General features: G+C 47.6%; 1 protein-coding gene across 1 annotated transcript; it reads right to left on the reverse strand.

The window, feature by feature from the left end:
- Positions 1-493: 493 nt before the first annotated feature.
- Positions 494-27,814, reverse strand: Calb2 (calbindin 2). The gene is made up of 11 exons (XM_070026180.1): positions 27,670-27,814; positions 17,095-17,171; positions 14,748-14,837; positions 13,402-13,482; positions 8,262-8,318; positions 7,670-7,747; positions 7,163-7,218; positions 6,860-6,899; positions 6,635-6,688; positions 5,057-5,128; positions 494-1,200 (listed from the first exon to the last, which is right to left on the reverse strand). Exons 1-11 carry the CDS (start codon positions 27,761-27,763, stop codon positions 1,084-1,086), a joined length of 816 nt encoding a protein of 271 aa, XP_069882281.1. The 5' UTR covers positions 27,764-27,814; the 3' UTR covers positions 494-1,083.
- Positions 27,815-27,880: the final 66 nt, after the last annotated feature.

The following is a 27,880-nucleotide window of genomic DNA, read 5'->3' on the forward strand; positions in this document are numbered from 1 at the left end:
TGAAACTCCTGGTTGGAGGTGTCTCCTCTTTGATGGAAATGATCTACTTTTACCTTTGCCACACCCTAATTGAGCCGCCATGACAAAAAGAGAATGGTTAGACTATGGTCTCAATCTGCTGGATTCATATCCTGGTTCTCTGCCACCAGACTTGGGGTTATCACTCAGCCTTTGTAATCTTTTGTTGCTTTGACTATAGCAGGGAGACAACTGTATATAATCTCCAGGTCACCTTTTTGGCATAAAACCTGGATTTATCAAGCCTTCAATGAATGGGTAATAGCTATTGTAATCTGAGAGATATAAACAAACATGGAACAAAGAAGTGACTCAGGTTGGTGTAGAGACAGGCGAAAGAAATGACTGAAATCCATAGAGTTTGGGGCCCTATACCCAAACTAATCGATCACAGTCCCCTCCTCCACCTCACATGAGACCAGGCTCTCCCCCAGTGAAGGAGGGAAGCTTCCCCCTTTGACAAGAACTGGGTGACTTTCCACAGCAGAGTGTTTCCACTTTATTGTCTGTAAACTCTTCTTTGGTAAACAAGAAGACAGGAAACCCAAAGAGAAAAGGAGCACACGAGTAAAGAAGGCAAGAAGAGGGCCAGTGCCCTCCACAGCAGGAACTCTGAGACAACAGCTACACCATGAGCAAGATGGTGGGTGGAACCTGGAAAGTTGGGGTGGGTAGTGGCCAGGAGGAAAGGCAGGAGGCAGCAGGAGGAAAGAGGCCACTCTGTTGGACATAAAAGCCTAAATCATACAGCAAATGCACACATGCACCACAGCAAAGAGAACTAGGGAAGCTGTACCCACACCCTCCCCCCCCCCCACCATTCATGCAGTTGGTGACCATTGCGGGCAGAGCCCTATGTCTGGTCAGGGTTGGGCTGGAGCTGACTCACAAGAGTCCCATCCATCACCCATTCGCCATCCCGCCTTCCTGTTTGCAAGCTGAGATGTGCAGGTTGCCGGGGTGGGGCAAGGGTGCTCACGATCTAGCTCTGGTCTGGGGAGAAGTGACAGGGAGCAAGGGAAGGGTTTGGGGGCAGGTGGAGAAGCAGCTCCCATGGCCCTTTCTTTACATGGGGGGCTCACTGCAGAGCACAATCTCCAGGTCCTTCCGGTAGAGCTTTCCCGCCTCAGCCAAGGACATGACGCTCTTTCTGTAGTTGGTAAGCTGCTGGATGTTCATTTCCTGGGAGATGGAAGGAGAGGGCGAGAGCAGGCTCAGCAATGGATCCACCCAAGGGAGCGCTTCCACACATCACACACATCCACCGGGAACCTTCCTCTCCACTCGTCCCAGGGTAAGGGGCTTAGAGGGAATCTGGAATCTTATAGATTTTAGGTTAAAACCCTCTTTCAAGTGCTGGCTGCATTGCTTTAGAGAAGGCAGTCAGCTGCTTCACCTAGAAAAGGGATAAACGAATAGCACCTTCTACATGGCGGTGTTAGGATGGAGTGAGGGAATAGATACAAACACTTGGTATAACACTCATGCTCAGCAATTCCCAGTAGGGGGACCAGTGTACCCACAGTTGTTAACTATACAATATTTAACTTGTCTTTATTCTTCTGTCTTATTGGGGTTCCCCTTATTTGGGTGATGGAAATCAGGAAAGTTCCCTGGTCTTGGATCCAAGTATACTGGATCAAAATTCCCTACACCACCTCCATTTAAACAAAAAATTTTGTTTCCTTGAATATAAAACTCATCAGCCTGCTTGCTTGCTGGCTTGCTTTTTTCTTTCTTTCTTTCTTTCTTTCTTTCTTTCTTTCTTTCTTTCTTTCTTTCTTTCTTTCTTTCTTTCTTCCTTCCTTCCTTCCTTCCTTCCTTCTCTTTCTTTCTTTCTTTCTTTCTTTCTTTCTTTCTTTCTTTCTTTCTTTCTTTCTCTCTCTTTCCCTCCCTCCCTCCCTCCCTCCCTCCCTCCCTCCCTCCCTCCCTCCCTTCCTTCCTTCCTTCTTTCCTGGTCTTGGGGCCTGGGAGCTGTCCCTGAACCTCTTTGTGCTTAAGGCTAGCACTCTACTACTTGAGCCACAGTGCCACTTCCGGCTTTTTCTGAGTAGTTTATTGGAGATAAGAGTCTCATGGACTTTTCCTGCCCAGGCTGACTTCAAACCACAATCCTCAAATCTCAGTCTCCTTAGTAGCTAGGACTACAGATTTGAGCCACCAGTGCCTGGCACCAGCCTACTTCTCGCTCACCCATTGGCTGCTAATGTCTGCAAAAGCCTCTGAGACACATGATCCATGAACATAAGCCCATAATCCTTATAAATGGAGACCAAGATGAAACAGAATACCCACACCAATAGGCCTTATATTAAGTATTTGCTTTGGATGCAAAAAGCCAATGAGCCTGAAATCTAGCAAAATCAACAGTGGAAAATTGTCTCTCCTTCACATCTTCCTATACTTCACTCCTTTCCCTTCCTCCTGCCTCCTTCTTCTCTTTCTCTTCTCTTTAACCTCTTACATTAAAATAACTAGATGATATTTTAAAAAGCCCTCCCCTTCCAGGTCAAGGAGTCACAATCTCCATTCTGCCAATGAAAAATGGAGATATGAAGATGAAGATATGACAAAAGTTGGATCAATTCAGTATAAATATCTTTAGTCCCTTATCCCTGAACCCCACCTAAGTGTTTAGGGTCATCTGTCCTCAGTCACCTCTTTCTCAGTCCTCAAATATCAGTCATGTTCTTTGCTTTTTAGAGACACCTCTTCATGTTATGACTTTCTGGTGACGGCCCAAACCAAGAATGCTTGAAAGCATCTCTGACCTGGAGGGGGGGCGGTGCTTCTATTGAAACGTTTCTGGAAGTGCCATTTAATTTGTATCATTGGAGTGTGGCTGAGTTATCTGCCACTCACTTAAAAGCCAAAGAAGGGGCCCTCCCCCAAACTTGAGAAAATTCAAGTGCAGGGGTGAAGTGCACCAGGGAGAGTTCCCAAGGTTTGCCTAAAACATCAAAAGGTTTTAGCAAGTTGCCATGGCTAAGAGATATCGTTAGCCAGGTTCCAGAGCTTCCAGCATTTGCCCATTCAGAAACCTTATCACTGTCTACCCACTTCAAAATGGAAGTGCACCTGCTATGTGGGCTCATCAAAAGTGGCCTTTCCCTCCCCTGCTCAGGTGCTGGTATTCAGTGCTGTAGTGAGTGTTCTCTACCAATTCATTCCCCTCATCTCCAGGTGCCGAACTGGGGTATGGTACAGGTGGAAGGCACCCAGATACAGCTATATTAGTAATATCCTGTTCTTGAACCTGCAGACTTGCTTCCAAATCTCAACAGCTCTTTGCCATTGTTTCTATATCTGGAGTCCACCTGTCCTGCTCATGTGTTATCCTTCATGTCCATCAAGGAAGGCTCTCCTGAGTTGAAGACCAGGCTATTCATGTCATTCATGTCACTATTCATGGCCGGAATTAAACTCAGTGCCTCATGCTTGCTAGACAAGTACCATTTGAGCCATATCCTAGTTCTTTTGCTTTTAGTTTGTTTTTTCAGATAGGGTCTCTTGCTTTTGTCCAGAGCAACCTTTGATCAAAATCCTTCTACTTCTCCCTCTTTGAGACCACAATCATATGCCACTAAATTGAGCCTTCAATTGAGATTGAATGCACATCTTTAGAATCTATCAACCTCAGATGTCTGGCAGAGCCCTATAAAGATGAAGTATGCTTCATTAATGCAATTAAATGAAAGTTATGTTTTCCACTCAGGTAAGCATCCCTTTGGACACTTATGCACATAAATAATTTTGTACTTGGATATAGTGTTAGGAAGAAGTTTGCTGAATTCCAATACTTGATGAAGGCTCCCTTCTTCCTGGGAAGTATTTGATTCTTTATCCCTTATTTGCTGTCTCTTTCCAAAAGCACTTGTAGGTAACATAAAAATAAATGCGGGGTGAAATAAATGAAGGGTGCTATTCAGGAAGAAGATGAAAGGCTCAGAGAGCATTTGCAAAGAGAGACAGATAGACTCAGAGGCTGCAGTGATTTTTTTTCTCCCTTGAAATTGAGCCTTAAATTTAGCTCTTGCTTGGCAGCCTAGGCAGTTAGACAGCTCAAGGAATTATAGCGCTTTCACCATCTAATTAAAGAAAGAAGCAAGACCATTTGCTCCATGAAAGACATTTTTCCAGGATGTGAAGAAAGACAGTGGAAAAGGCTGTCTGCTGGCTATTGTTCTACCTGATTCTTCACATCCTGGGCGCCCGAGGACAGCCCATGCAGAGTCCCTGGGGGAAGCCCAAGAGGCAACACCATGCAAAAGAATGGAAACCACTTCTTCGTCTTTTCTTGGAGAGAGCTAAACCTTCAATGGATCCTAAGTGATCAATTCAGAAGGACCCTCACCTCCTGTCGGGCCCTGCCTTCCAACATGTCTCTTTGTGTTAAAAAATCTTCATAGGCGATTGCCCTTTGTTGACACCATCATCTCCTCATGGCAATGTCAGTCACCCAACCCACAGACAGAAGCAACTGGAATACCCATCGGCAAGGAATGGTGGACACAATGGGGCTAATATGTACAGGCACAATTATTCAGATCTATAAAGGAAGGCAATTCTAACATGCGACAACACAGATGAGCCTGGAGGGTGTTAGTCTCAGTGAAAGAAGCCAGAAATTAGAGAAATCTCCTCTATGTGGTACCTAGTAAGAAATTCACAGAGGCAGAAAGTAGAACGGTTGCCAGGAGACTGGAGAGGAGGATGGGCTGTTTGCATTTAATGGGTATGGAGCCTGAGTTTCTCAAGATTAAAAGTGTTCTGGAGATGGATGGAAGGGATGATCGCACAACAGGATGGATATATTTAATATGGTTGAACTACATACTTAAAATGGCAAACTTTGTTATGTCTATTTTTATTTACCCCGATTCTATTAAAAGTCAACAATCAAACTAGATATAAACAAAAATCAAGACTCTTCCATTGCCTTGCTTCCATATGGAAGATCAGAAAAGAGCAAAACGAGGCAAGATGCTCTGAGCACCGCCCCCAGCTCTGGGTACCTCCCCCTTGTTCCTTTGCTCACCTTCTTGTTCTTCTCATACAAATCCTTCAGAAGGGCATCCAGCTCATTCTCATCGATGTAGCCGCTTCCATCCTGCGGGTGGCAGCAGAGAGTCAGCTCAGAGCTCTGACACCCAGGCCCCAGTTATCTGACTGAGGCCTGATTTGTTTCCCCCCCACCATCACAGAGCGTCTGCAGTCAAATCTCTCTCATGTTTTCTACAAAAGGTTCCGTCTGTGTAATTCTGTGTAATGTGTCAATTCTGTCTTTCCCAGTTAGTGCAGTAATGAGGTCTCTCAGTATAAACTCTTGGTAGCTTTCCCTGTGGTCTTTCTTCCTCCCTCCCTCCCTCCTTCCCCCCCCTTTCTTTCTTTCTTTCTTTCTTCCTTTCTTCCTTCCTTCCTTCCTTCCTTCCTTCCTTTCTTTCTTTCTTTCTTTCTTTCTTTCTTTCTTTCTTTCTTTCTTTCTTTCTTTCTTTCTTTCTTTCTTTCTTTCTTTCTTTCCTTCTTTCTTTCCTTCTTTCTTTCTCTTGCTTGCTTTCTGCCTGCCTGCCTGCCTGCCTGCCTGCCTTCCTTCCTTCCTTCCTTCCTTCCTTCCTTCCTTCCTTCTTTCCTTCTTTCCTTCCTTCCTTCCTTCCTTCCTTCCTTCCTTCCTTCCTTCCTTCCTTCCTTCTTTCCTTCCTTCCTTTTGTCAGTTATGTGGCTTGACTCTGGGCGCTGTCCCTGAACTCTTCAGCTCAAGGCTAGCACTCTACCACTTAGGCCACAGTACCACTTCTGGTTTTCTGGTGGTTTGTTGGAGATAAGAGTCTCACAGATCTTCCTGCCCAGGCTGGCTTCGAACCATGATCCTCAAAGCTCAGTTTCCTGAATAGCTAGGATAAAAGGAGTGAGCCACAAGCACCCGACGTGTGGCATTTATTTACATTGAAAATATAAATGTGGTTCCAGGGGACAACAGTTAACTCCTTGTATCCAGGGGATGCTTCAAGTCAACCTCCAATCCTTTGATTGTAAAGAAGACCAGGAAAGTCACAGGGCCAGGGGACAGTTAAGGGAGGAGTGGCTGTAGCAAAGAGGTCATCTCCCTGTCCTAGGAAAACAACTGGCTATCATATAACATCATGACCTGGGGCCAGAATGACCCACTCCTGCTCTAAGCATTGCTAACTGTCTTGCATAAATACTTTCTGCTGTGGCTTTTTTTTTTTGGTGCCAATCCTGGAGCTTGAACTCAGGGCCTTTCTGTGCTCAAGGCTAGCACTCTACCACTTGAGCCACAGCGCCACTTCCGACTTTTTCTGCTGAAGTGTTACTGAGGAATCAAACCCAAGGCTTCATGCATGCTAGGCAAGCACTCTATCACTAAAGCACCTTCCCAGCCCTCTGCTGTGCTTTTAAGAAACCAAATCCTTGGGCTTGATAGGCCAAGGATCAAGAATGACATTTGTCTTTGCAGAAAATGCTATAGAAAGAAACCACATGGCCCAGAGACCCCCCCCTCTGGAAATCAGATCTCTTCTTACAGATATTATTGAGCATTCTGGCCAGGGCCTCCCCATATTGGGGGCCCTAATCCCTCCCCCCCGTTCCCTCTTACCTTGTCATAAAATGTGAAGATGGCATTGAACTCCTCCGAGGTCAGCTTCATGCCCTGTAACAAAAGCCCAGGAATGTGAGTGTTATCTGAATGTATGAGAGTGAGTGTGTAAGCAAGTGTGTGTGTCTGTGTATGCATGTTGGATCAGCGCGAAGGAAAAGCTTTGAAGCTCAGAGCGATGAGGGGAAGGGAAGAAGCCAGGAAAAAACAAAATGGCTCTTTTACCTGAAATTTCAGCAGAAAGTTTTCCTGAACAGGCAAGAGCCTGGAAAGAAACCATTAGAGCAGAGATTAGTAGACAGGGCATAGGCAATGGACACACCATTAGGAGGTACAGAGGCAGCATCTGTGGCTGTGGAAACAGGTTGTGATCACTTTATAATCAGAAGTTGGTAGGGAGCTGAGAAGAGGGGGAGATGGACAAAGTGATATGTTGGTGTTTCCAATTCTACAGCTGCTCTCAGTGATGGGTGACGGCAGCACAGAAAGTTGTTCAAAGCAACTCCAAGAAGGAGGGAAGGTCCTCACCTGGACATCTCTGAGAGGCCCAATTTGCCATCCCCGTTCAAGTCAAACATCCGGAGCTGGTGGGGACAGAAAGGCGTACTACGGTTATTTGCTCTGACCTTTCATGCGGGGCCTTTAACTTGCCATTTCCTTTCACTGGGGAGGAGAGGAGGGAGGAGGCTGGAGTGTGCTCAGGCCTTCACTGAGGTTACCTGGCAATCAGGGACCAGCATGGTCTAAATCAGTCATGGGAGACACAATGGAGACTCTTGGGGATGGGAGGGGGGTGACTGATGTGTAGCAGCTAGCATCAAGGGTCTATCCTCTCCCAGGGCTGAGAAGTTGCCATGGAAACAGATGCCCTCCACTCTCAAACTGTCCCAGGAGTCAGCCCCATGGGCACTCTGAGGTATCTGAGGCCTACTGCCAGGCCTCACTTGACAAGGCCTGGTAATTAGGATAGATGAATCTCAGTGGCTTTGAGACCCAAGTCCCGTGCCCTGGGAGGCGGACGCTTCTGTCACTCACTATGGTTTGGGTGTATTCCTGGAGCTTGGGTTCATCATATGGCCGGTTGGCCTTCTTCAGCAGGTCTGACAGGAAGCCCTGGAACAAGAAAGGCCTGGTCAGAGCTCAAGACATTCATAAGACCCCTCATCATTGTTGGTTCAAACAGTCAAGATGGTTTCTCGAGGTCTACCAGTTATATAGCGTATGTCCCACGTGCTTCCTCCATGTCTTAGCACTTGTGGAGGGACCCTGAAGCTCCTGGGTACAACTCTGCCCACAGAATAGGTGATAAAGACTGGTTCACCCTTCAGCGCCCAGAGCTCAGCCAGTGTCCAGGAACCATGGGTTGTCTAGAGAGATTGGAGGTGTTCGGCAGTCTGTCTTGGGCTCTTGGGTGGAGAGGGGGTGGAGTTTGGCTTAACATCCCTGACCTCACAAGGCTTCTCTGAGCAAATCCAACAATTCTGTGCCAGGCTTGGGCACTGCGAAGCAGACTGTATATCCCTCTCCTCAGCCCATGTCTTCTTCCTCCCTACGTCTCCTACACCCATTGCAACGCTGGCCCCAGTCTTATTCTCATGCTCTCTGTCCTTCCCGAGGCCCAACCTACCTTGAGCTCATTGGCCTCGATGTAACCACTCCGGTCTGTGTCATACTTCCGCCAGGCCTGCAATGGGAATATCAACCCATTCACAAAGACATCTCAAGACCTACACACCTCCCTTCCAATTCTCCTTAATGAACCAGCCAGGCTCTTGGTATTCAAGAGCCTTGCAGTGGGGAAGGGGGGATAAGGGCAAGGAGATGGTCCAGTCCCTGTAATGTTCTGGAGGAAGAGATGGACAGTCTCTTAGTTAAGGTCACACAAAAAGGGAGGAAAAGTGCTTTGACAAGGTCTCCTACTCTAACATGGTGTAGGTCTTGGTCCTTTTGTGGATCACCTTAACTACAGTCTACACTTTCTAAAGAACTAACCTGAAAGTCTCCACCAGGACTAGAACAAAGATCTGGTGGGTTATATTTTTGTTTGGGGTATAGGGTATCTTTTTATTGCTTTGCAAGTGTCTCATACTAAGTGGAGGCTTGAGATTGGAGAGCATTCTCTAACAGGGACAGGAACAGACTTGCTTCCTTTCCTATATCATAATGCCTTTTAGTCATGTCTCATGGTGAAACAAAATGGGAAAAAGCAATCACTTATTTTAGACTATCTCTGAACCTTTATTCAACATTCTCCCTCTCTGCACTACATGGTTCAAGGAAGGTTGATCTCCAGAAGGAGGGTGGGCATGTGATCTATGCCTGGCCAATCAGATGCCACCCTGATCCCATCCCATAGTGGTTCTTATCTGAGCCCTAATTATTTGGTCATGTATTGGATCCCTATAGGAAACCCAGGCCCAGCCTGTTGGCCATGGTAACTGTGTCCTTGACAAAGAGAGACAGTCTCATCAGGTGACAGGATCTGACCATTGTGAAGATGTCCTATCTTCCAGCCCAAGTCAGATCTTCAGAGGGACATAGCCCAGTGGGTATCCTGACCATACATTCTGGCCCAGAACCATCCAGCTGAGATATCCCCAAATTCTCAGTCATAGAAACTCTAAGATTAAAAAAAGTAGTTGATTGCTTTAGGCTGCTAAATGTTGGGGATAATTTGTTATAGAGTCATATGTAATGAATACGATGTCCTAAGAACACACGTCCTGTATTCAAGTGCTCAGAGACCCAGCCTTTACCCAAAAGCCATCTGGCAGAAATGAGGAATCAGGAAGGGGCTGCCCAGAGTTCCCCCTCCTCCTAAATCTTTGGACTATTCTGGTGTCTTATAGTTCTTAGATTTTTCTTTCAAGTTTTGTTCCCTTGACTTTTCTTCCCTTCACATCCCCTAGCTGCAAATCATATCCTTGAACTCCAACTATACTTGGTTTCCTGAGAGTCAGAATCACCAGTCCTTCTAAATTTTATCTCCTGCCCAGACGGTTAAGAGTTTATGGCTAATTTAGAGTCTTTCTTTTATATCATCTACCAGGCTAGTAGAGTTTTCATGATATATTAGTGCTTAGGTTAGGAGATTTTTGGTATGGATTTTTGTTGTTGTTCTTCATCATGGGGCTTGAACTCTGGGCCTGGCTGCTGTCTCTGAGCTCTTCAGCTCAAGGCTAGCATTCTATCACTTGAGCCACAGCACCAATTCTGGTTTTCAGGTGGTAAATTGGAGATAAGAGTCTCAAGGACTTCCCTGCCCTGGCTGGCTTTGAACTGTGATCCTCAGATATCAGCCTCTTGAGGGCAAGGATAACAGGCATGAGCCACCGGCACCTGGTGCCTGCATTGGAATTTTTTTTTTTTGAGAGAGAAGCATCTCAAGTGTAGCTCAAGCTGGCCTTAAACTCTTAATCCTCTTGCTTCAGTCTCCTGCAATTCCTGCTGGGATTATAGGCTGTACTATTTACCACATCAAACTTTGGTCCTGATTTTAAACTTACGAGACATGAGCAAATCCTAGTGGACTTACTATAGACAACTTGGGGAGATGGTTCCCCAGTTCTGCCACAGAGCAAGGCATCCAGAGGCTGCTCTTCTAGATCCTGTGGCAGATCTTCCCTCCTTCAGTTCACCCCGCACCCCATGCTGGCTGTGGACTCCCTGGCTAGACTCTTTTTTTCCCTCCAGTACTCTGAGCTCATCTATCAGTGTCCTTATTCGCTTTGCATTCAAGGAACCAAGTTCAAGAGACCCTGGCTTTGTAGAATCTCAAAGAAGTCCCGAGGCTTCCCTAAAATTAGACATTACATTTTGTGCTGAGCAGTAGGACAGAGTTGTCCCAGAGCACAAGCCTTTCAGGGCTCCTGAGGGGCCATTTCATGTTTCTGCCTGATAAAAATGGAATGAATGGGCAACTCCAGGAGGAGGAATTAGTGCGGGAGGGTGAGCTCTCAGCAAATGTAGGGGCCAGGGGGTGTCTGCTTTGCAGTTATGCCAGGCTTTGGAAGAATAAAAGCATGAGTGTGGAATCATTTTAACCACAAAGAGAGAAGTGGCTAATAATTTAGAGAGAAAGAGGGACAGATGGAGACAGAGAGAGAAAGAGAAAGGAAGATGGTGATGAATTTTGCTCTCCATTAGGGACCTCTACCATATGAAAGCTATCATTTTGATTCCCAGAACAGGATGGAGTAGATGCCAGTCATTTTCTGACTTCTAATCATGAAAGAAGTTATCAGGAACAGTGCTCCTTTTCCTTCCTTCCTTCCTTCCTTCCTTCCTTCCTTCTTTCCTTCCTGCCTTCCTTCCTTCCTGCCTTCCTTCCTTCCTTCCTTCCTCCCTCCTCCCTCCTCCCTCCTTCCCTTTCCTTTCCCTTCCTTCCTTCCTTCCTTCCTTCCTTCTTTCCTTCCTTCCTTCCTTCCTTCCTTCCTTCCTTCCTTCCTTCCTTCCTTCCTTCCTTCCTTCCTTCCTTCCTTCCTTCTTTTTGGAAGTGCTGAGTTTGAACTCAGAGCTTTGTGCTTTTTAAAGCATCCACTTGAACCATGCCTGTAGCCATTTTTTGCAGTAGTTATTTATTTCTCATGTTTGCGCCCAGGTGAGTCTGGACCATGATCCCCCTATTAATGCTTCCTTTATAGATGAGACTCAGCTTTATTGACTATGACGAGGTTTCACTAACTTTTTGTCTAACCCAGATTTGAACTCTAATCTACTTGATTTCAGATTCTTGAGTAGCTGGGATTACAGGTACATGTCACATCATACCTGGCCCTACCTTCTCTTTTTCCTTTTCTTTGGTTTTTCCCTCGCTTTTTCAGTATTGGGGATAGAAGCATACTAGGCAAGTACTCTATCTCTGAGCTCTACCCAAGCCCCATACTCCCTTTTCTATAGACAGAAAAAAAACATATTCTCAAAAGCAACACCTGGCAAATTTTTAAAAATATGCTGGACTTTTCCCCTTCAGATAGGCAAGAGAATTTAGGACAGAATCCAGAATGCCAACCACCAGTTTACGGAATCTTTCCATCTCTAAAAAGCTGGGAGAGTTCTCTAAAGCACCATAAAATTAAACTCCTATCTGATGCTTAGGCAAGTTGTAGTTTAAAAAAATGACTGACAAAAAATATACCCTAAGAACTGGGTCTCTCTAGCTGACTTTCTGCCTGTGTGTGTTTCTGGGCAGGCTGGCCCATGGTTCTAGAAGGTGAATCATGGGGAGAGCATATGGCAGTTGGGACTGGATTTAACCCAGTGAATGACAACTGAAGTCACATTAATGTCCAGTGTGTGTCAGAACAGGCAATTTGTGTGACAAGTACACGTTGCTTTTCACTCTGAGGAATACCCTGGTGCAAACTCAGGAAAGAAGCAAGAAATACTTGACAGTTTGCTAAACATTAGGATTAGTAATTGAACTGGCCAAACCATATGGAATTTCCTCTTTTATGGCATGGAAAAATAGTTCAATATCTGTCATTTTACATGATTTTAATGTATTGGTTGATTTAAGAGACATCTGAGTTTGGATATTCAAAGTTTGGGTGTAAGGATATTTAAGAATTTCTATTGCAAACTGGGTGATACTCTTTTGTTTTTACTCTCTTTTCCTTCCTTCTTTCCTTCCTTCCTTCCTTCCTTCCTTCCTTCTTCCCTCCCTCCCTCCCTCTCTCCCTCCCTCCCTCCCTCCCTCCCTTTCTTTCTTTCTTTCTTTCTTTCTTTCTTTCTTTCTTTCTTTCTTTCTTTCTTTCTTTCTTTCTTTCTTTCTTTCTTTCTTTCTTTCTTTCTTTCTTTCTTTCTTTCTTTCTTTCTTTCTTTCTTGTCTGTCTGTCTTTCCTGTCTGTCTGTCTTTCTTGGTTGTGAGGCTTGAGCTCAGGGCCTGGGCACTGTCTCTGAGCTCTTTTGCTTTCAAAGCTAGTGCTCTACCACTTTGAGCCACAGTGCCACTTCTGGTTTTCTGGTGGTTAATTGGAGATAAGAGTCTCATAGACTTTCCTGCCCAGGCTGGCTTTGAACCTTCTCAGCCTTCTGTGTTGCTAGGATTACAGGTGTGAGCCATCAGTGCCTGGCTGATACTCCATTTTATATGAGGAAAACACTGGAGCCCAGTTTGCAGCCGGTCTACAAGTTTAAGATCAAACCTGGGAGATACTAGAAGCTGTAATTCTCCCTTGACTCTCCCAGCTTTAGTACATATATACATCTTTGCACTAGGGACATCCTAGTGCCAAACTGAATGAATTAGGTCCTTCCCTCTGCAAATGCTGCCACAAAGTCTCCACTGGGGAGCTGCAACACACACACACACACACACACACACACACACACACACACACACACACACACACACACACACACACACACACACACACACACACACACACACACACACACACACACACACACACACACACACACACACACACACACACACACACACACACACACACACACACACACACCCTCTCCCAGTCAACCTTGGCCCACACTTACTTTTCATCTTGATCCTCATACTTTAGTATGTGAATGCAACCTGGGGATCTTAAAATGTTCCCTCTGATTTAGTGGAGCAGGGTCTTCGACTTTCTGACAAGAACCTGGATGACACCTTTGATACTAGGCTATGGCCCACACCTCGAGTAGCTGAGCTCTGGGCAGTGTAGCATCTCCTGGGATTATCCCCAGGCATTAAGGGCCTTGTCTAAACACAGGAGGAAGGAGGGAGCCCTTGCGCAGAGAGAAGGCAGTGTCTGGGGCCTCACCTCCATGAACTCAGCACTGGAGCCCACGTGCTGCCTGAAGCACAGCAGGAAGTTCTCTTCAGTCGGCAGGATCTGCGCCAGCTGAGGAAACACAGAACAATGCCAGCGTTATGGCCCCTCAGAAGCAGAGCTGACTTTCCCACAGGAAGCTAGAAGGTGGTCAATGGAGAGCCTCTTGGGAGTCGCCATTTGCTCCATTTTGCTTCCTTCCTTGACCAGGGCCTGGGAGGGGGAGGCGGTTCTGAGAAGTGATTGCAAGGGACCCTAAGCCTTAATGCAGGGACAGCTGGACGGACAGAGAGGGTAATTCATTCGAAACAAAAGCAGTCAGACTTCAAAAGACTACTTAGCCGATGAGCCCATATACATGAAATCAAACTGCCAACCAATCTCGGTAGATGGGAGAGAAGGCATCGCAGGCAGGAGGCGGCTTCGGGGAGTGAGGGAATGGCCGTATCTGGTTGTGGTGGTGATTTCATGGTCAAAAATCTAAACTCACAGATTTTTTCACTATGGAAGATGGATGTTACTTAAGACCTCAACCATTGAATTCTTAGAACAATACCAACATGGTCAGACAGCGAGCACTGCTTTGTGCCCACACACCTGAGCTTTGGCCTTTCTTCAGCTCCCAGAATCCTTGGGCAGGTTAATTAGTTAAGTTAGCTAAGTTAAGTTAGTTAATTAGCTAAGCGTGATCATCTCCTCCCCCTTACCAGAGATTGGCTTATGGGTAGACATGTGACCTATTTTGGCCAATAAAATGCGAAGGAAGGAAAGCTGAGGGATCTGAGCCCTCCAGCAGCATCTAAGACAATATTCCCTGGCAGGAACTTTAATCCAAGTGCCAACACTGTCATTTCTGCCTCCCTGACAGTGGGTGGCATACTAATAACCAGAATGACACAGATTGATTGTGTGACTCTATGTTTGAGTATATGATTGTAGATGTGTGTATATGATTATAGGTGTATGTATGTAAGCATGTATAAATTAAATGTGTAAATGTATAAATTAAATGTGATATATATACATATATAAATGTATATATATATGCAGGCACACATATATGTAAATGTGTATACTTGCTCATCAGCCTTCATCCTCCCTACTGCCTTGAACTAGGCTCCTCACACAGCTGCAATATCTAGGGGCATTTGAAGTCTTCATCCCTATCCTAGGTTGTTGTTGTTTCCTATTTTCTTGGATGACACAGAGAAAGAGCTTCACCTGTTCTCTTGGGTCAGCCTAAGCCCTGGCGGTGGGCCTCTCCTCGTTAGGTCACAGCAAGATGCATGTTCAGGGCAGAGGCACAGGACAGACAAGCCTTCCACACAAACCCTCACCTCTGCCATCTCGATTTTTCCATCGGAGTTCTTGTCATACTTCTGCATGAACTCCTTCATCTTCTCCCCAAAGTTGTCGCTCTTTGACATCTGCGAACAGGGAAAGGGGGGGATGATTTTTGCTGCCACATCCTGGGGGAGCCTGAATCTCAGGGTAGCAATGTCAGGAATTGTTTTGTTTCCTGGACGCAAATACTTCAATACTGGAGACAGTGCTTGGAGAGATCAGGACTCATTCATCTTTTTCCTTGTCAGGACACATCCCAATCAAATGATCTCTTCTTCAAAGCTCAGTCATGTATTTTCCAAAGGGAGTTGGAACACATGAACATGTTCCATACAATATGCTCCTCTCTCTGCCTCTGACATGGATTAAACCATAACCCTATCAAAAGATATGAAAACTGAGCCCTCAGCACTACTGAGATACATTTCACAAACCCCAAACAAATCTAGTGTTCCCAAATAGGTTCTAAGCACTCTACCATAGCAAGGTGAATTGTTTATTTTCTTCCTTAAAGATAAACTACCAATTCCACAACAGTGCTTATTCTGATTTTATGCTATCCTTTGGACAACCCAGTGCTAATTAGCAACTCTTCAGGATGTAGACCATGAGATGAGATGAATAGCCAAGGGAAATGCTATTAATTCAGAGGATCTTTTCTACAACCCTTTATTTTTGCTTCCAAATTGGTCTCCATTTGCCAATCCTTATTTGCTAGTCAGTATTTTCATTTACAAATGTGTACAGTATGATGCCAAGGATTTCTCACAAAATCAACCTGTTAGGTCAACCTGTTAGAGTTTTTACTATGGGCCCCTGTGAGGTGAGCATCCCCTCCCTCTGACATACAAATGGGGAGTCCAAACTGAAGTCACTTCTCTTGAGGTCACTCAATTAAATACAGTCAGAAATGGTACTCCTACTTCCTGCTTCCAAGGTCAGTGTCCTTTCTACCATATAATACTTCTTCATAAAACCTGGAGGGCACCCAATGGGACTGTTGAGCACAGAAATCAGCCCAGTACCATCCGAGGAAAGGAATGACTAAGAGAAGGATTGTGGGATTTGAGGAGATACTTCATTAGAGCACATTCCTCTGCCTTGCTCATGAGCTCAGAGTCTGCTTTGAAGCCCTGATTTTGGTAATATAGGGTCTTTTATCCCAGTAATGAGGCTCATGGAGTGAACTGTTGATAAACAAACGCATGAATCACTCGACACTCTTAAGCACACAGCTTTGACCTCCGTCTCACCAGGATACTCTGCTGAGCTTTGAACCAGGAGTTCATGGATGATTCGTGACTCATCTCATGAGCTGCTCTCTGAAGAGTTGCTAATTAGCAATGGATTGTCCAAAAAGCATGAAGCAGGAGAGGACAGAGGGATTCTTAAGGGACCTGAAAAGAGGGTCATGTTGGAGAGAGTGGGCTCCATACATTCCAGAACTGGACATAGGAACCACAATAGACTAGATCTATCACCTTAGCTTCATAATACACTACACATCTCCTCAGGAAGACTCTAGGAAACTGTAGGGTTTCCTGTGCTTGTCAGTCAGGTTGGAACCAGAGGCAGCAGCATCCTATCATTATGCTCTGGGATGTGGTCTGGAATTACTCCAGATACCTCTAACACAAGGTTAGTCAGGCCCACCTGGGGTTCAGAGATCCCTTCACAGCAACCCTCGCTTTTCTTCCAGCTATCTGCTAGGGATCCAGCCTTTGTTGATGGAGTGTAGCGTCTCTCTCCTGGGTCCTACCCCAGGGGACATTGGGTAATGTCTTGAGATAGCTTTATTGTCACGACCCGAAGAGGAGGTGTTCTTGGCATCTCATGGGCAGATCGAGGGATGCTACTAGACATCATGTGATGCACGGGACAAGTTGACAGAACAAAAATCTGCTTGGCTCCAAATGTCCCTAGTGCCAAGGCTGAGAAACTTGGGTTTAGAGGTCTAGTGAGCTTTGAATCTTGAGTTTTTAATCCTCCAAAGCATTTTAGGGAGACCATGGAGTCTGTCTCTAGAAGAAATGGTATGTATTCTGTACATGCATACATAGATACATGTTGTTTTGGCTGGGGGTGGGGGGCAAGTTCATGACTCCTGGTACCCAACATGGCTTCCTCTCAATCTCGGATACCTGAAGATATTGAGATAAAAGTGCTCTTAAAGACATTCTAATTTTTCTTTTTATCCTTATAAATAAATTAAAAAACCCCCTTAAGTGTCAAGACCAGAGCTCCTCCAGTTCTGCTGGGTGGCGGCATAATGGGGTTGCTCAAAATCATATTGGTCATGTGACAGAAAACTTCCCCACAAATGTGAGTGGCCAGGCTTACCATGCCGGAACCTTTTCTTGCCTTCTCCAGCTCTTGGAAAAAGTTTTCTAGCTCTTTTCCTTCAATGTACCCATTTCCTGTAAAGAGAGGTTTAAAAGGAAAGAATTAACCACAGAGCTTAATGATATACCTCGAACAGGGGTTGAGAACCCCTCCCCTACTTTCCCTTCCCTACTCTCCCCTCCCCTCCTGGAGAACTCACAGGTGTCTCAGTCAGTAGCAGTGCTAGGATCCTTGCAAGGGTACTTGCATGTGGAGACCCAAGATTAACAACAGGTATCTTCGGGACATCCAGCCAGCTTTCAGGGAATGCCAGAGGAATTAACATCTAGCTGAGCTGGCAGAGGTGGGCAGCAGCTGGAGCCTTGTGGCTTCTGTCCTTAGCACGCTGGCTAGCTATTAGTGCAGAGGGCCAATAGGTGATAGTCGTTGGCCCCAGGACTGTCAGTGGGTGGCAGGCTCTGGTTAGATCAGAAGTTGGGAGACTGGGGTTGGAAAGTTGAAGAGTTCTCCCAGATTCCACATTTGCTTCGGTCTTCAGAATGGGACCTTATTTGAAATAGGGTCATTGAGGATGACATTAGTTACCACAAAGCCATGTTGGCTTATGGTAGGCCCTAAATCTGGTGACGTCTTTATAAGAAGGCTCTGTGAGCACAGACACAGGGAAGAGGACCCTGTGAAGACACAGGCAGAGACTGTTGTGATGCAGCTACGAGCCCATGAATGCTGTGGATTTCTAGAAGCCTCTAGAAGCTGAGAGGGAGAAAGACATGAAAAAGGAAATCTCCCTCACAGCCTCCAGCTAGAACCAAAAACCTTGACTTTAACCATCTACCTTGCAGAACTGAGAGCGAGCGAGCACAGGTTTCTGTGGTATTAAGTCACCCAGTGTGTGGTACTTTGTTACAGCACTTCTAGGAAACAAACACAGAAATACACAGAGAAGGGAAGCCATTTAACCCATCTCATCTACAATTAGTGGAATTTTGTACGTAAATCACATAGCCCATTGTGAATGTACCATAACTGTTGCTTGAGTTCAAGTGCATGTGCAAGAGGGTGATCAGAACCAGGTCCCAAGGTTGAATCATGATTTGCTAGAAGATCATAGGAGAAATGAAAGTCTCTGTAGGTTCTGATACCAGACACCAAAGCTGAGCTGAGTCTCTAGCCAAGCTCACTGGCATTTGGGGAAGGAAATCAGACATGCCTCAGGCTTTACTGCACACTGAAATTTCCTTGGGATTTTTGTGCCGGTCTTGGGGCTTGAACTCTTGGCCTGGGTATTGTTCCTGAACTTTCAAGGTTAGCACTCTACTGCTTGAACTGCTTGTTCCAGTTTTTGCTTTTTTTTTGGTGGTTAATTGGAGGTAAGAGTCTCATGGACTTTCCTGCCTGGGCTGGCTTGGAACTGTGATCCTCACATCTCAGCCTCCTGAGTAGCTACCAGGAACCACCAGTGCTAGGCTTCCTTGGGATTTTTTTTAATATGGTCATCTGGCTCCTACATTCTGATGTAACTGGGTTGGGGAATGATAAGCCCCTGGCGCCATGCTAGGAATCCTTTCTTTCCCTGTGTCCCAGCAAAAAGATGCAATGTGGCTCAGTTCAACCAGTCTTTTGATCCTGACCGGAGCAATAGTTCCACTCAGCATGGATCTCAGGGAGTGATAACTGTGGTGGAGATGGACCTGTTTCCCAAGGGCGAAGGAATGGCTCACAGGGGCGAGGATCTAGATGGCTAAAGGCAGAGGGTGAGACCCGGACGTGGGCAGTCCCCGCTGCTAGGGTAATAAGGTCTTCCCCATTTTGGGTTCCCTCAAGGCCACTTCCACCCATCATCCAGGAGGTGCCATCATGAAAAGTTGGGGGTACAGCAGGGGTTAGTGGACATCTCAGGCACAAGGGTGGGATGCTTCTTTTCTATCCATCGTCATTTGCATATCAATAACATCATTGCTTGGGCCATACACAATGCTCCATAGAGGCAGACGAAAGAGCATACGCGCCTAACCCATCACATGCTAGATAATTTGTCGGGTGTTACCTGGCCTGCAGACTGGATGGTCCCTGCCCTGGTTAGGGCCTTAGCACTGGGTATGTGGCTTGGGTTTTCTGTGACTCTCTTACGGGGAGGTGGAGTGACAAAAGCCACCAAGAAAAATCTCATAAGAATGGACATCAATAAGAGTGTGGTTACCATAGTAACCATCACTCCTATCCTTCTTGTCAAACCATAGCCAGTGAACGTTAAAGAGTGGGGGGCTAAGCCGGGCGCTGGTGGCTCACGCCTGTAATCCTAGCTACTCAGGAGGCTGAGATCTGAGGATCGCGGTTCAAAGCCAGCCCGGGCAGGAGAGACCGTGAGACTCCTATCTCCAATAAACCACCAGAAAACCGGAAGTGGCGCTGTAGCTCAAGTGGTAGAGCGCTCGCCTTGAGCTGAAGAGCTGAGGGACAGTGCCCAGGCCTGGAGTTCAAGCCCCATGACTGACAAAAAAAAAAAAAAAAAAAAGAGTGGGGGGCTAGACCCCCACAGCCTTTCCCAGCCTAGGCCTGCTTCCATTCTCACCATCAGATGCCTCTGTTTCCCCCAGTTTTAAGGGAGACAGAGCTTCTTCACTACTGATATGACCACAGGCATTTGAAAAGCTTTGACTGAAGGATGATGCTTTATACCATTAAGGGATATGTGTGTGTGTGTGTGTGTGTGTGTGTGTGTGTGTGTGTGTGTGTGTGTAAATATTCGAAGAGTTGAGCAGGTAAGAGGTACCTGAGAAGGTGTTGTCATTCTACCAGCAGCTGCGGGCTGATGAGTAACCGAGGTTCTCTGATGGGCATAACTACTTATGCCCTCTTGGCACCCTAGTTATTGTAAGACCCATACAATGGAGTGGTTTTGAAAGCATCCTGGAGAAGGTAAAATCTCACGTCAATGCAAGATGTCATTTCCATATTGTCTCCACTTTTAAAAGTCCCATCAGACTTGCACTGTGGTGTAAGCGTGTCTCCAACTTTAAGGTGTGTGATAACAATCACCCAACCAAAGCTGCTAAGTTGGTGACTATAGACCACCGCATAAGGGCTGGTCTGTCGACTAGCAATAGCATGGTGTCCTTGGAGCTTTTTAGAAATGCAGAATTCTAGTCCCTCCCTGCCCATCCCCTTCCTGTCCTACCTGCCAGCCTTCCAGATCTGACTCTCTGGGTATAGTGCCCACTGATATGTTTTTTTCTTTTTTTTTTTTTTTTGCTTATGCGGTGCTGGGGAATCGAACCCAGGGTTTCAGGCATGCAAGGCAAGTGCTCTACCACTGAGCCACCTTTCCCAGCCCACTGATATGTTTTTATTACATGTCTTAGGCTCCTAGGTGATTCTTTTTTGGGGGTAAGGGAAGTGGGCGGTGTTGGGTCATCACTGGTTTGAATCCAGGGCCTCACATTTGTGAAGCAGAGACTCTGCCATGTGAGCCATGTCCCCAATCTGTTTTGTAAATTCAGTTATTTATCAGATGGGAGTGTCACATCTCAACCCTCTTACCTTTGCTTCCCACATAGCTGGGACCACAGACATGTGCCAGCACACCCGGCTTGTTTATTGACATGACAGTCCTCTTTTTCTTTTTTGCCCAGGCTAGTCTTGAACCATGATCCTCCTGATCTCTGCCTCCCAAGTATCTGAGATTGCAGGTGTACACAGCCTGGCTGCAGGTGATTTTCTGACATGCTAACATCTGACACACACTGATTTGATGGTACTCAAATTGTGGCGTGAGCCAGCATCACTGGTGTCCTTTGGAATCTGTTAGTCGTGCAAATCCTCAGGCCTCACCCAGGACCTGAGGGATCTCTTTAGAAGCATGGCCCAGAGACCTTGTGCTTTAACACTGCCCACACCCGACACCTCATGCTCACGCTTGAGAGCCAGTGCCCTGGGTATTGCACCTGGTCCTTATTTCCAGATCTCCAGTGTGTGTGGAACTCCACAGTGCGGTGCTCAGGGAAAGGCAGGGGGAGGGAGGGGGCGGGGGATGTTAGCATAGTTTCTGTCTGGAGTTGAAACTTGTTGTAAGCCCTGCCCTGATATTTATATCATTTTAACCTAGTAGGCCTCCTTTCCAAAGAGCTGCCCACTTCTTACCCACCTGATCTTCATGAATCTGCCTGGCAAAGAACGTGGCAGTACAAACTCATCTTAGAGAGGAGGACAGGATGGAGACTCTGTCATAAGGCTGATTCCTTCCAGGGACAATCCCTCTGTCCACATCTGCATTTGGATCTCACTCTCTCTCATTCTGTCTCTGTCTGTCTGTCTCTTTCACACACACACACACACACACACACACACACACACACACACACACACACACACACACACACACACACACACACACACACACACACACACACACACACACACACACACACACACACACACACACCTCTTCCCCTCCCAGTGGCTCCTGGTGTGTGTTGTGGTGAGATGGTAAAGCCCCAGATCCACAGTTCCCAGATGAATGTTTGGACCCTTGAATTTCAATCTGTTCCTGGGCTGTGCTGTTCCTTCTGGAACAGGGCTCTGGAGTTGGGCAGGGCCCCCTGAACCCATGGACAGCTGGTAGCCTAACTCTGGGCTGATTCCCAGGCATGAAGAGGCCAGAAGGACGGGGCAGATTGGATGAGAGGGGGGATCGCAGAGAGCCAAAGAGGAGGAGACAAGGCCTGAGCAGAGCTGGAGGCCCCAGATGGGGCCGGCTGAGCCCAGGAGGGCATCTGATGCAATCCGCCAGGAGGGACGCCAGCCGGGCCAGGCAGGCTGGAGAGGCCCTGTTCTTGAAGAGCCTCCCGCCTGCTCTATTAATTCTGGCTCTCTGGGCTTTGGGAAAGATTTCCCTGAAGGGGTCTCCTTGAGGCCCCGAAGCTTCCCTAGGGCCTCAGCCTGTAAAGTCCCGCACATCTGAAGAAAAGAATAAACATGATGAACAGGGCGGGCACTGTGCTCTAGGGAAGTATTTCTTGGGATGATAGTTAGGCCCACTGCATTTGCTCTTCCCGACAAACGTCATCTTAATGTGGAAGGAAACAAATGCTCAAGGTTGTACAGAAAAGTCCGTTTCCGATGGAAGCAGACGTACCTGTTTACTGGGAGATGCATTTCATTTGTGACAATCATGCTCCCCCTGGGTCCCCCAGCTCCTTGCCTGCCTCCCTGGGAGAACCCCAGCTCTTCATGGCCCCCCTGCTTGCCTTCTTCTGCTGGTGCAATCACAGTCTGAGAGCTGAGGCGATGAGCACTCAGAGGGCGCCCAGGGCAGAGCTGGCACATCGAGTGTGAACGCTCCACACCAGAGACAGAGTGCTTGTTAGTGTCACAGCTGAGGGTACCGTGGAGCGTGGGGCATGTATTCCCAAGGGCTTCCCCAGGTGGGCAGGTGGCTCTTTCAAATAGCCTTCAACCCTGCCCCCTCTCCCCCCCTCCCCTGAGATGTCTACGGACTCCTCAGAGATTTGCTAACAGGTTTAGATGAAAATCATCTATAGACAACTGTCACCTTGGTCCCCTATACCCACCCCTCGCCCCCCCCATCCCTGAATGGAATGAGCCTAGACCCAGTAGTGTTGTTGTTGTTGTTGTTTTAAATATATAAGCCCAGTGGCTAGCTTAGGAATAACACTGTTCTATTAATACAATGTTAATGCTGCACACTGGCTTATGTCTGTGATGCATCATTGTGCAGCAGTTCGTGTGTTTTACTTTCCCATGAGTCTTCATTAAGCTCTCTCTAATGCCGGCTACCCAAGCCTGTCCCCACCTCTGCGGAGCTCCATTGCTCTCCATTGCCTCCTCCTCCCCCCCCCAGCCCCACCCTCTACCCCCAGGGACAGAAAGTTAGCAGTGGTTAGTACTCAGGGAGGGAGCGAGGTCCCTGGGCACCCAGTGCTGGCCAGGAATGGGTTTGGAGACTTCTGTGAGAACCATTGGGTTTAGGAGGAGAAGAAGAGACTGGACAAAGCCCTTCCCGGCCCTATGTGGTCCTTCTTGTTATCTTTCCCTATCCTCAGCTGCAGGAGAACTGAAGTCCACCCAGGTATAAGAAACAAGGACCAGTTTCTGTGAGGGATGGGGAGGTCTCAAAACCACACCAGAGCCATTTTGGAGCTGGACAAATCTCCCACAAAAGACTATACCTAGAGTTAGGGGGCTATACCTAGAAATAAGGTATATTCTTTTTTTGGTGATGGGGGGGTACAGGGAAGATCTCCATAAACATTTTCTTTTTTACATCTTGATTGTTCTGTTGTCTGCATGATAATACATGCTCCTGTAAAATTTGCAAGCACTACAGTAAATCCATTTAGAAAGTAAAAGCAACGTCCTTTTATTTTTTACCTTCCACATCAGCTGCAGTGGAAGCTCTACCTTCTTCTTAGCCATTGTATAATGGCAGAGAACACACCCTCTCCCAAATTCAATGTTTAGTATTTCACCTACATCTCCACTAAACTTTCTGTACATGGGTGAGAGTTTAGCCAGGTAGAGCAGAAGCTCAGGAGGAGTGAGACTCATCATTTAGTCTAATGGACATCTGCTTGCCTCTAGAAGATTCCTTTTCTCCCTATATTCTTATTGCTCCCAAAGGGTGGCCCAAACTAAAATGTTTCTCTTCTGAGCCACAGCGTGGCTCCCCACAAGCCACCAGTGGCTCGGGATGTCTGTTGTACTGCGTAGGGAGAGGGCAGTGAATTCTGACCCATGCGCCTCTCCCGCACCTGGATCTTGCAGAGTTAGAAAGTTCCTGACAAGCCAGGTGCCAATGGCTCACGCTTGTAATTCTAGCTACACAGGAGGCTGAGATCTGTGAACCACGGTTCAAAGCCAGCCTGGGCAGGAAAGCCCAGGAGATTCTTATCTCTAATGAGCTACCAAAGAAGCCCAAAGTGGAGGTGTGGCTCACTATGGTAAAGCACCAGCCTTGAGAGAGAGAGAGAGAGAGAAAACCAAATGTAAGGGGCAGCACCCAGGCCTTGAGTTCAAGCCCGGGTAACTGGCACACATAAACAAGTTCCTGACAAAAAGATAACCAGGAAACAGTTGAGCAATGGCTGGAGACATTGTCATTCAGAGGAGGGAGGTGATGTGTGGAGGAGTCCCAACCACCATCCATCCATAGAATAGCTCAGCTGCTACATTCCTGACCCCTGGTGTAGCCTTTGAGTGACAACTCCAAAACCCTCCCAGTTCCTGCCCAAAGTGGCCAATGGGGAAGAGTTGGGAGGCCTGGTCCCTGAGCCCCTCCTGCTTCACTGTGTGATCTTCTGAAAAGAAGATGGCCTCTCTGGGTCCTAATTCTTCACTCTCCAACCCCTGCTCTTCCTTTTCTCCCTCACAAGGCGAGTGTGACTCTTGATAACAACCTCTGGGCAAAGGCACTACGATGGCGTCTCCTCTTCCTTGGTAATGAGCTGAGTAAGGACCTCACCTCTTGCTGGGGTCCAGCCTTTCCCCTCTGGTCTCCTTGTCTTTGTTTACTAAGAGAATACAGGAGGGCAGGGTGGCAGCTCCCTCCTGCTGGTGGCGTGGTTAATACTGGGTTCTGTAGCTCACTCCAGGGACCTGGTGAGCTATGGGGGAGACTCCCCCCAGTGGTCTTTAAGGCGGTGAGCAAGGCGCTTTAGAGTTGGGAAGAAAGCCTGAGTTGCTAACAGGAGCCAGAGCTGGTGAGAGAGAGGTCCAGATGGAGCCAGGCCAGCTGACTTAGGTGGTGAGGCATTGGGCTCAAGGGCACCCCTGAGATGTTTAGAGGGGAAGGCTGGGAGGGGGGAAATAAAGGTCCCCCCTCCTCCATCTCACATGTACTCCAGACTCTTTAACAGTATAGTTTGGCTGAGTATACATTTTCTAGATCATTTTTCTTTCATCTCTCACTTTTTTATTTTTGGTATGTGCAGGTCTTGGGGCTTGAACTCAGGGCCTGGGTGTTGCCCCTGAGCTTTATTTGCTCATGACTAGCATTCTACCACAGCTCTACTTTCAGCTTTTTGGTAGTTTATTGGAGATAAGAGTCTAATGGACTTTTCTGCCCAGGCTTGGCTTCAAACTGCAATTCTCAGATCTCAGCCTCCTGAGTAGCTAGGATTACAGGCATGAGCCACTGGCACCTGGCTCTTCTTTGACATTTTAGTTCCCTTTGCCTTTCTTCTCCTTAGATCCAGGGTGGGACTCTTTGAGGCTATGTCCCAAGAGGTCAATTAAGCCAGAAGTGAGTTGAGGTCCCCTTTTACCTAGGAGCTGGAGTGAGTGGTCCTTCAAATCCCATGGTAGCTTAGCTATGCTCCAGCCAAGCTCAAGATCCCTTGTGGGGATAAAAGAACCTATCTGAAGCCAGGCACTGGCAACTGGCTGTGAGATCTGAGGATCATGGTTCAAAGCCAGCCCAGGCAGGAAAGGCCATGAGACTCTTATCTCCAATTAACCACCAAAATGTAGAAAATGGAGCTGCGACCCAAGTGGTAGAGTGCTAGTCTTGAGCAAAAATATGCTCAGGGATAGTGTCCAGGCCCTGAGTTCAAGCCCCAGGGCCTGTACACACCCAGGAAAAGGAACGCTGTCAGCTGTAAGGCTGGGTAGGTAGCTGTTCTATGGGCAGAGGGGAGGGAGACTTATATGTGTCAACCTAAAATAAATAAATCAATGAAATCCCTTCTTGTGACCTCAGCAGGTGCCTAGAAACCTGAGTGCAGGCTTAGCACTGGCCAGTCCCACCACGAACTCGCTCTGTGTCTTTCTCCTCATCGATCCAGGGGGGACTCTCTCTCCCAGCCTCTCAGATGGTGTGACTATTTTGAAAAGTGTGTCTTAGACAATCTGCAAGTGTAAGGATGTGCATAATTATGCAGAGAGTTATTGCTTGTCCCTTGTGAGGCTAGGAGGGGTGGGGGGAAAGTTGAATTGGAGTTGTGTGTTTATAGCTGACTCATCTAGCAGGAGGCCAGCGCTATAACCTTGGCCGCTTGGTAACTTTCCTTGAATCATGCAAGTCTCTGGTGCAGATAAACTGGCAGGCGTATCCTTGGGGAATGCCATCCTCATAGAGCCCTTTCTGCCAAGGGACTTGGGCAACATGAGCGGAGGCTTGGAAATACAACCCATTCTTACCCCCATGGTTTGGTTTGAACCACCTACCCACCTCCTTGGTAGACAGTAACTCATAGACACACCATGATCCTACCCCTGGATGTCTAGAGACCCATCTCTGCCCCTCCAGTTTTCTCAGCTATCCCCAAAGAAACACAACTTCACCCACGACCATCCCTAGACATTAACCCTTGTCTCCCCACAGCACTCTGGGCAGAGGATGTCTGTCTAGCCCTCTCCACACCCCCTAAGATGGGACAGGGAAGAGGGAAGAGCAGATCTTGAGCCAGCTGTCACCGGAGAATTTCTGTTTCCCATCCTTCAGGCTCTCCACCCCAGGAATAACACCCTGAGCCATCACCCTGTCAAGAGACAGGAGGTGTCCACTTTAATCAGGACCTTGGAGGGGGAAATCACTTATTATTATTATTTTTTGGGTGGGGGGAAGAATGTAATGGAAAAAGTCTCCAGCAATTCAGCAACCTTTCTGGGAAAAGGGATGAAGGGAGTTCCTTTGTGCCTGAATCAGACTGCCACCGATACCCCAGGTTTCTCAGCTCTGGAAGCTACTTCCAAAGGCTTTTCAGTCTAGCCTTGATTTTTTGACAGCTGTCCATGTCCAGACCACCCAAAGCCAAGACATAGACCCATGTAGCTTCCTCCTTCTCCCATCCAGGAAAGGAGCTCTCCCACCCGCAAAGCACCCAGGATCATCACTATGAAGGAACAGGTTGGGAACTGGCACCCCCGGGCTCCCTCCACACCCACTGCTCCTGTGGTTGCCCGTGGGGTTGGCAAGTAGCTGAGCCCCGGGAGTGTTAGGAATCCCAAATGCCAGTCTTCATTCCTGCTCCTGGCCAACCGAGGTGGAGAGGCCAAGGGTTTTCCTTCGAGATCTCCTGCTTGCCCCAGCTTCCAGAATAGGCTAGGAGCTATGGTGGCACCCCAGAATGGGGGAACAAGAGGGCAGACACGAGTGGGCTTCTAACACCTGTGGCTGCAGCCGCCACCGTGTATGTGTCAACCTAAGGTACCTTTCTCTTCAAGAAGTACCTTGAAGAGAAAGGTGTGTGTGTTGGGGGGGGGGAGGAGGAGGAGGAGCAAGGGGAGCCACGAGGGGTCTTTCTCCTGCCAGGCCCCCTCCTGGCAAAGTCCACCCGGCCCAGAATGAGGACGCAAAGGCGGGTGGGCTATGGCACCCTATACCGGGGAAGAAAAGTTACTGATAGTTGTCATCAAAGCAGCCGGATGGCTTCCCAAACTCAGAACCCCAAGCCCAGCGGGCTCTGCGTCCCGAAATACCCGCTCCTGGTGGGCAAAGGGACCCCAGCCCACACTGCCCCCCCGTGCCCCCCTGCCTCTGCGCCCCAGGTCTCCTAGGGACCTCGTGGGGTGGGGTGAGGGAGGAGGACCCAGAAGTTGGGAAGCTTTACTGACCGTCTGCATCAAAGTGCTTCCAGATTTCCAGGAACTGAGACGCCGTCAGCTCGGCCAGGTGCAGGTAAGGGGGCTGCTGCTGCGGGCCAGCCATGGCGAGCCGCTGGGAGACCGGAGGCAGCGGGCGCTGTCACCCAGGCTCAGCTCTGGCGCTCGCGCTGGGGCCGCGCGCGCCACGCTGCCTTTATATGCGGTGGCGAGCTGCGCTGCG

The sequence above is a fragment of the Dipodomys merriami genome, unplaced genomic scaffold (genome assembly GCF_024711535.1).
Source record: "Dipodomys merriami isolate MVZ:Mamm:240054 unplaced genomic scaffold, mDipMer1.0.p SCAF_176, whole genome shotgun sequence".
NCBI lineage: Eukaryota > Metazoa > Chordata > Mammalia > Rodentia > Heteromyidae > Dipodomys > Dipodomys merriami.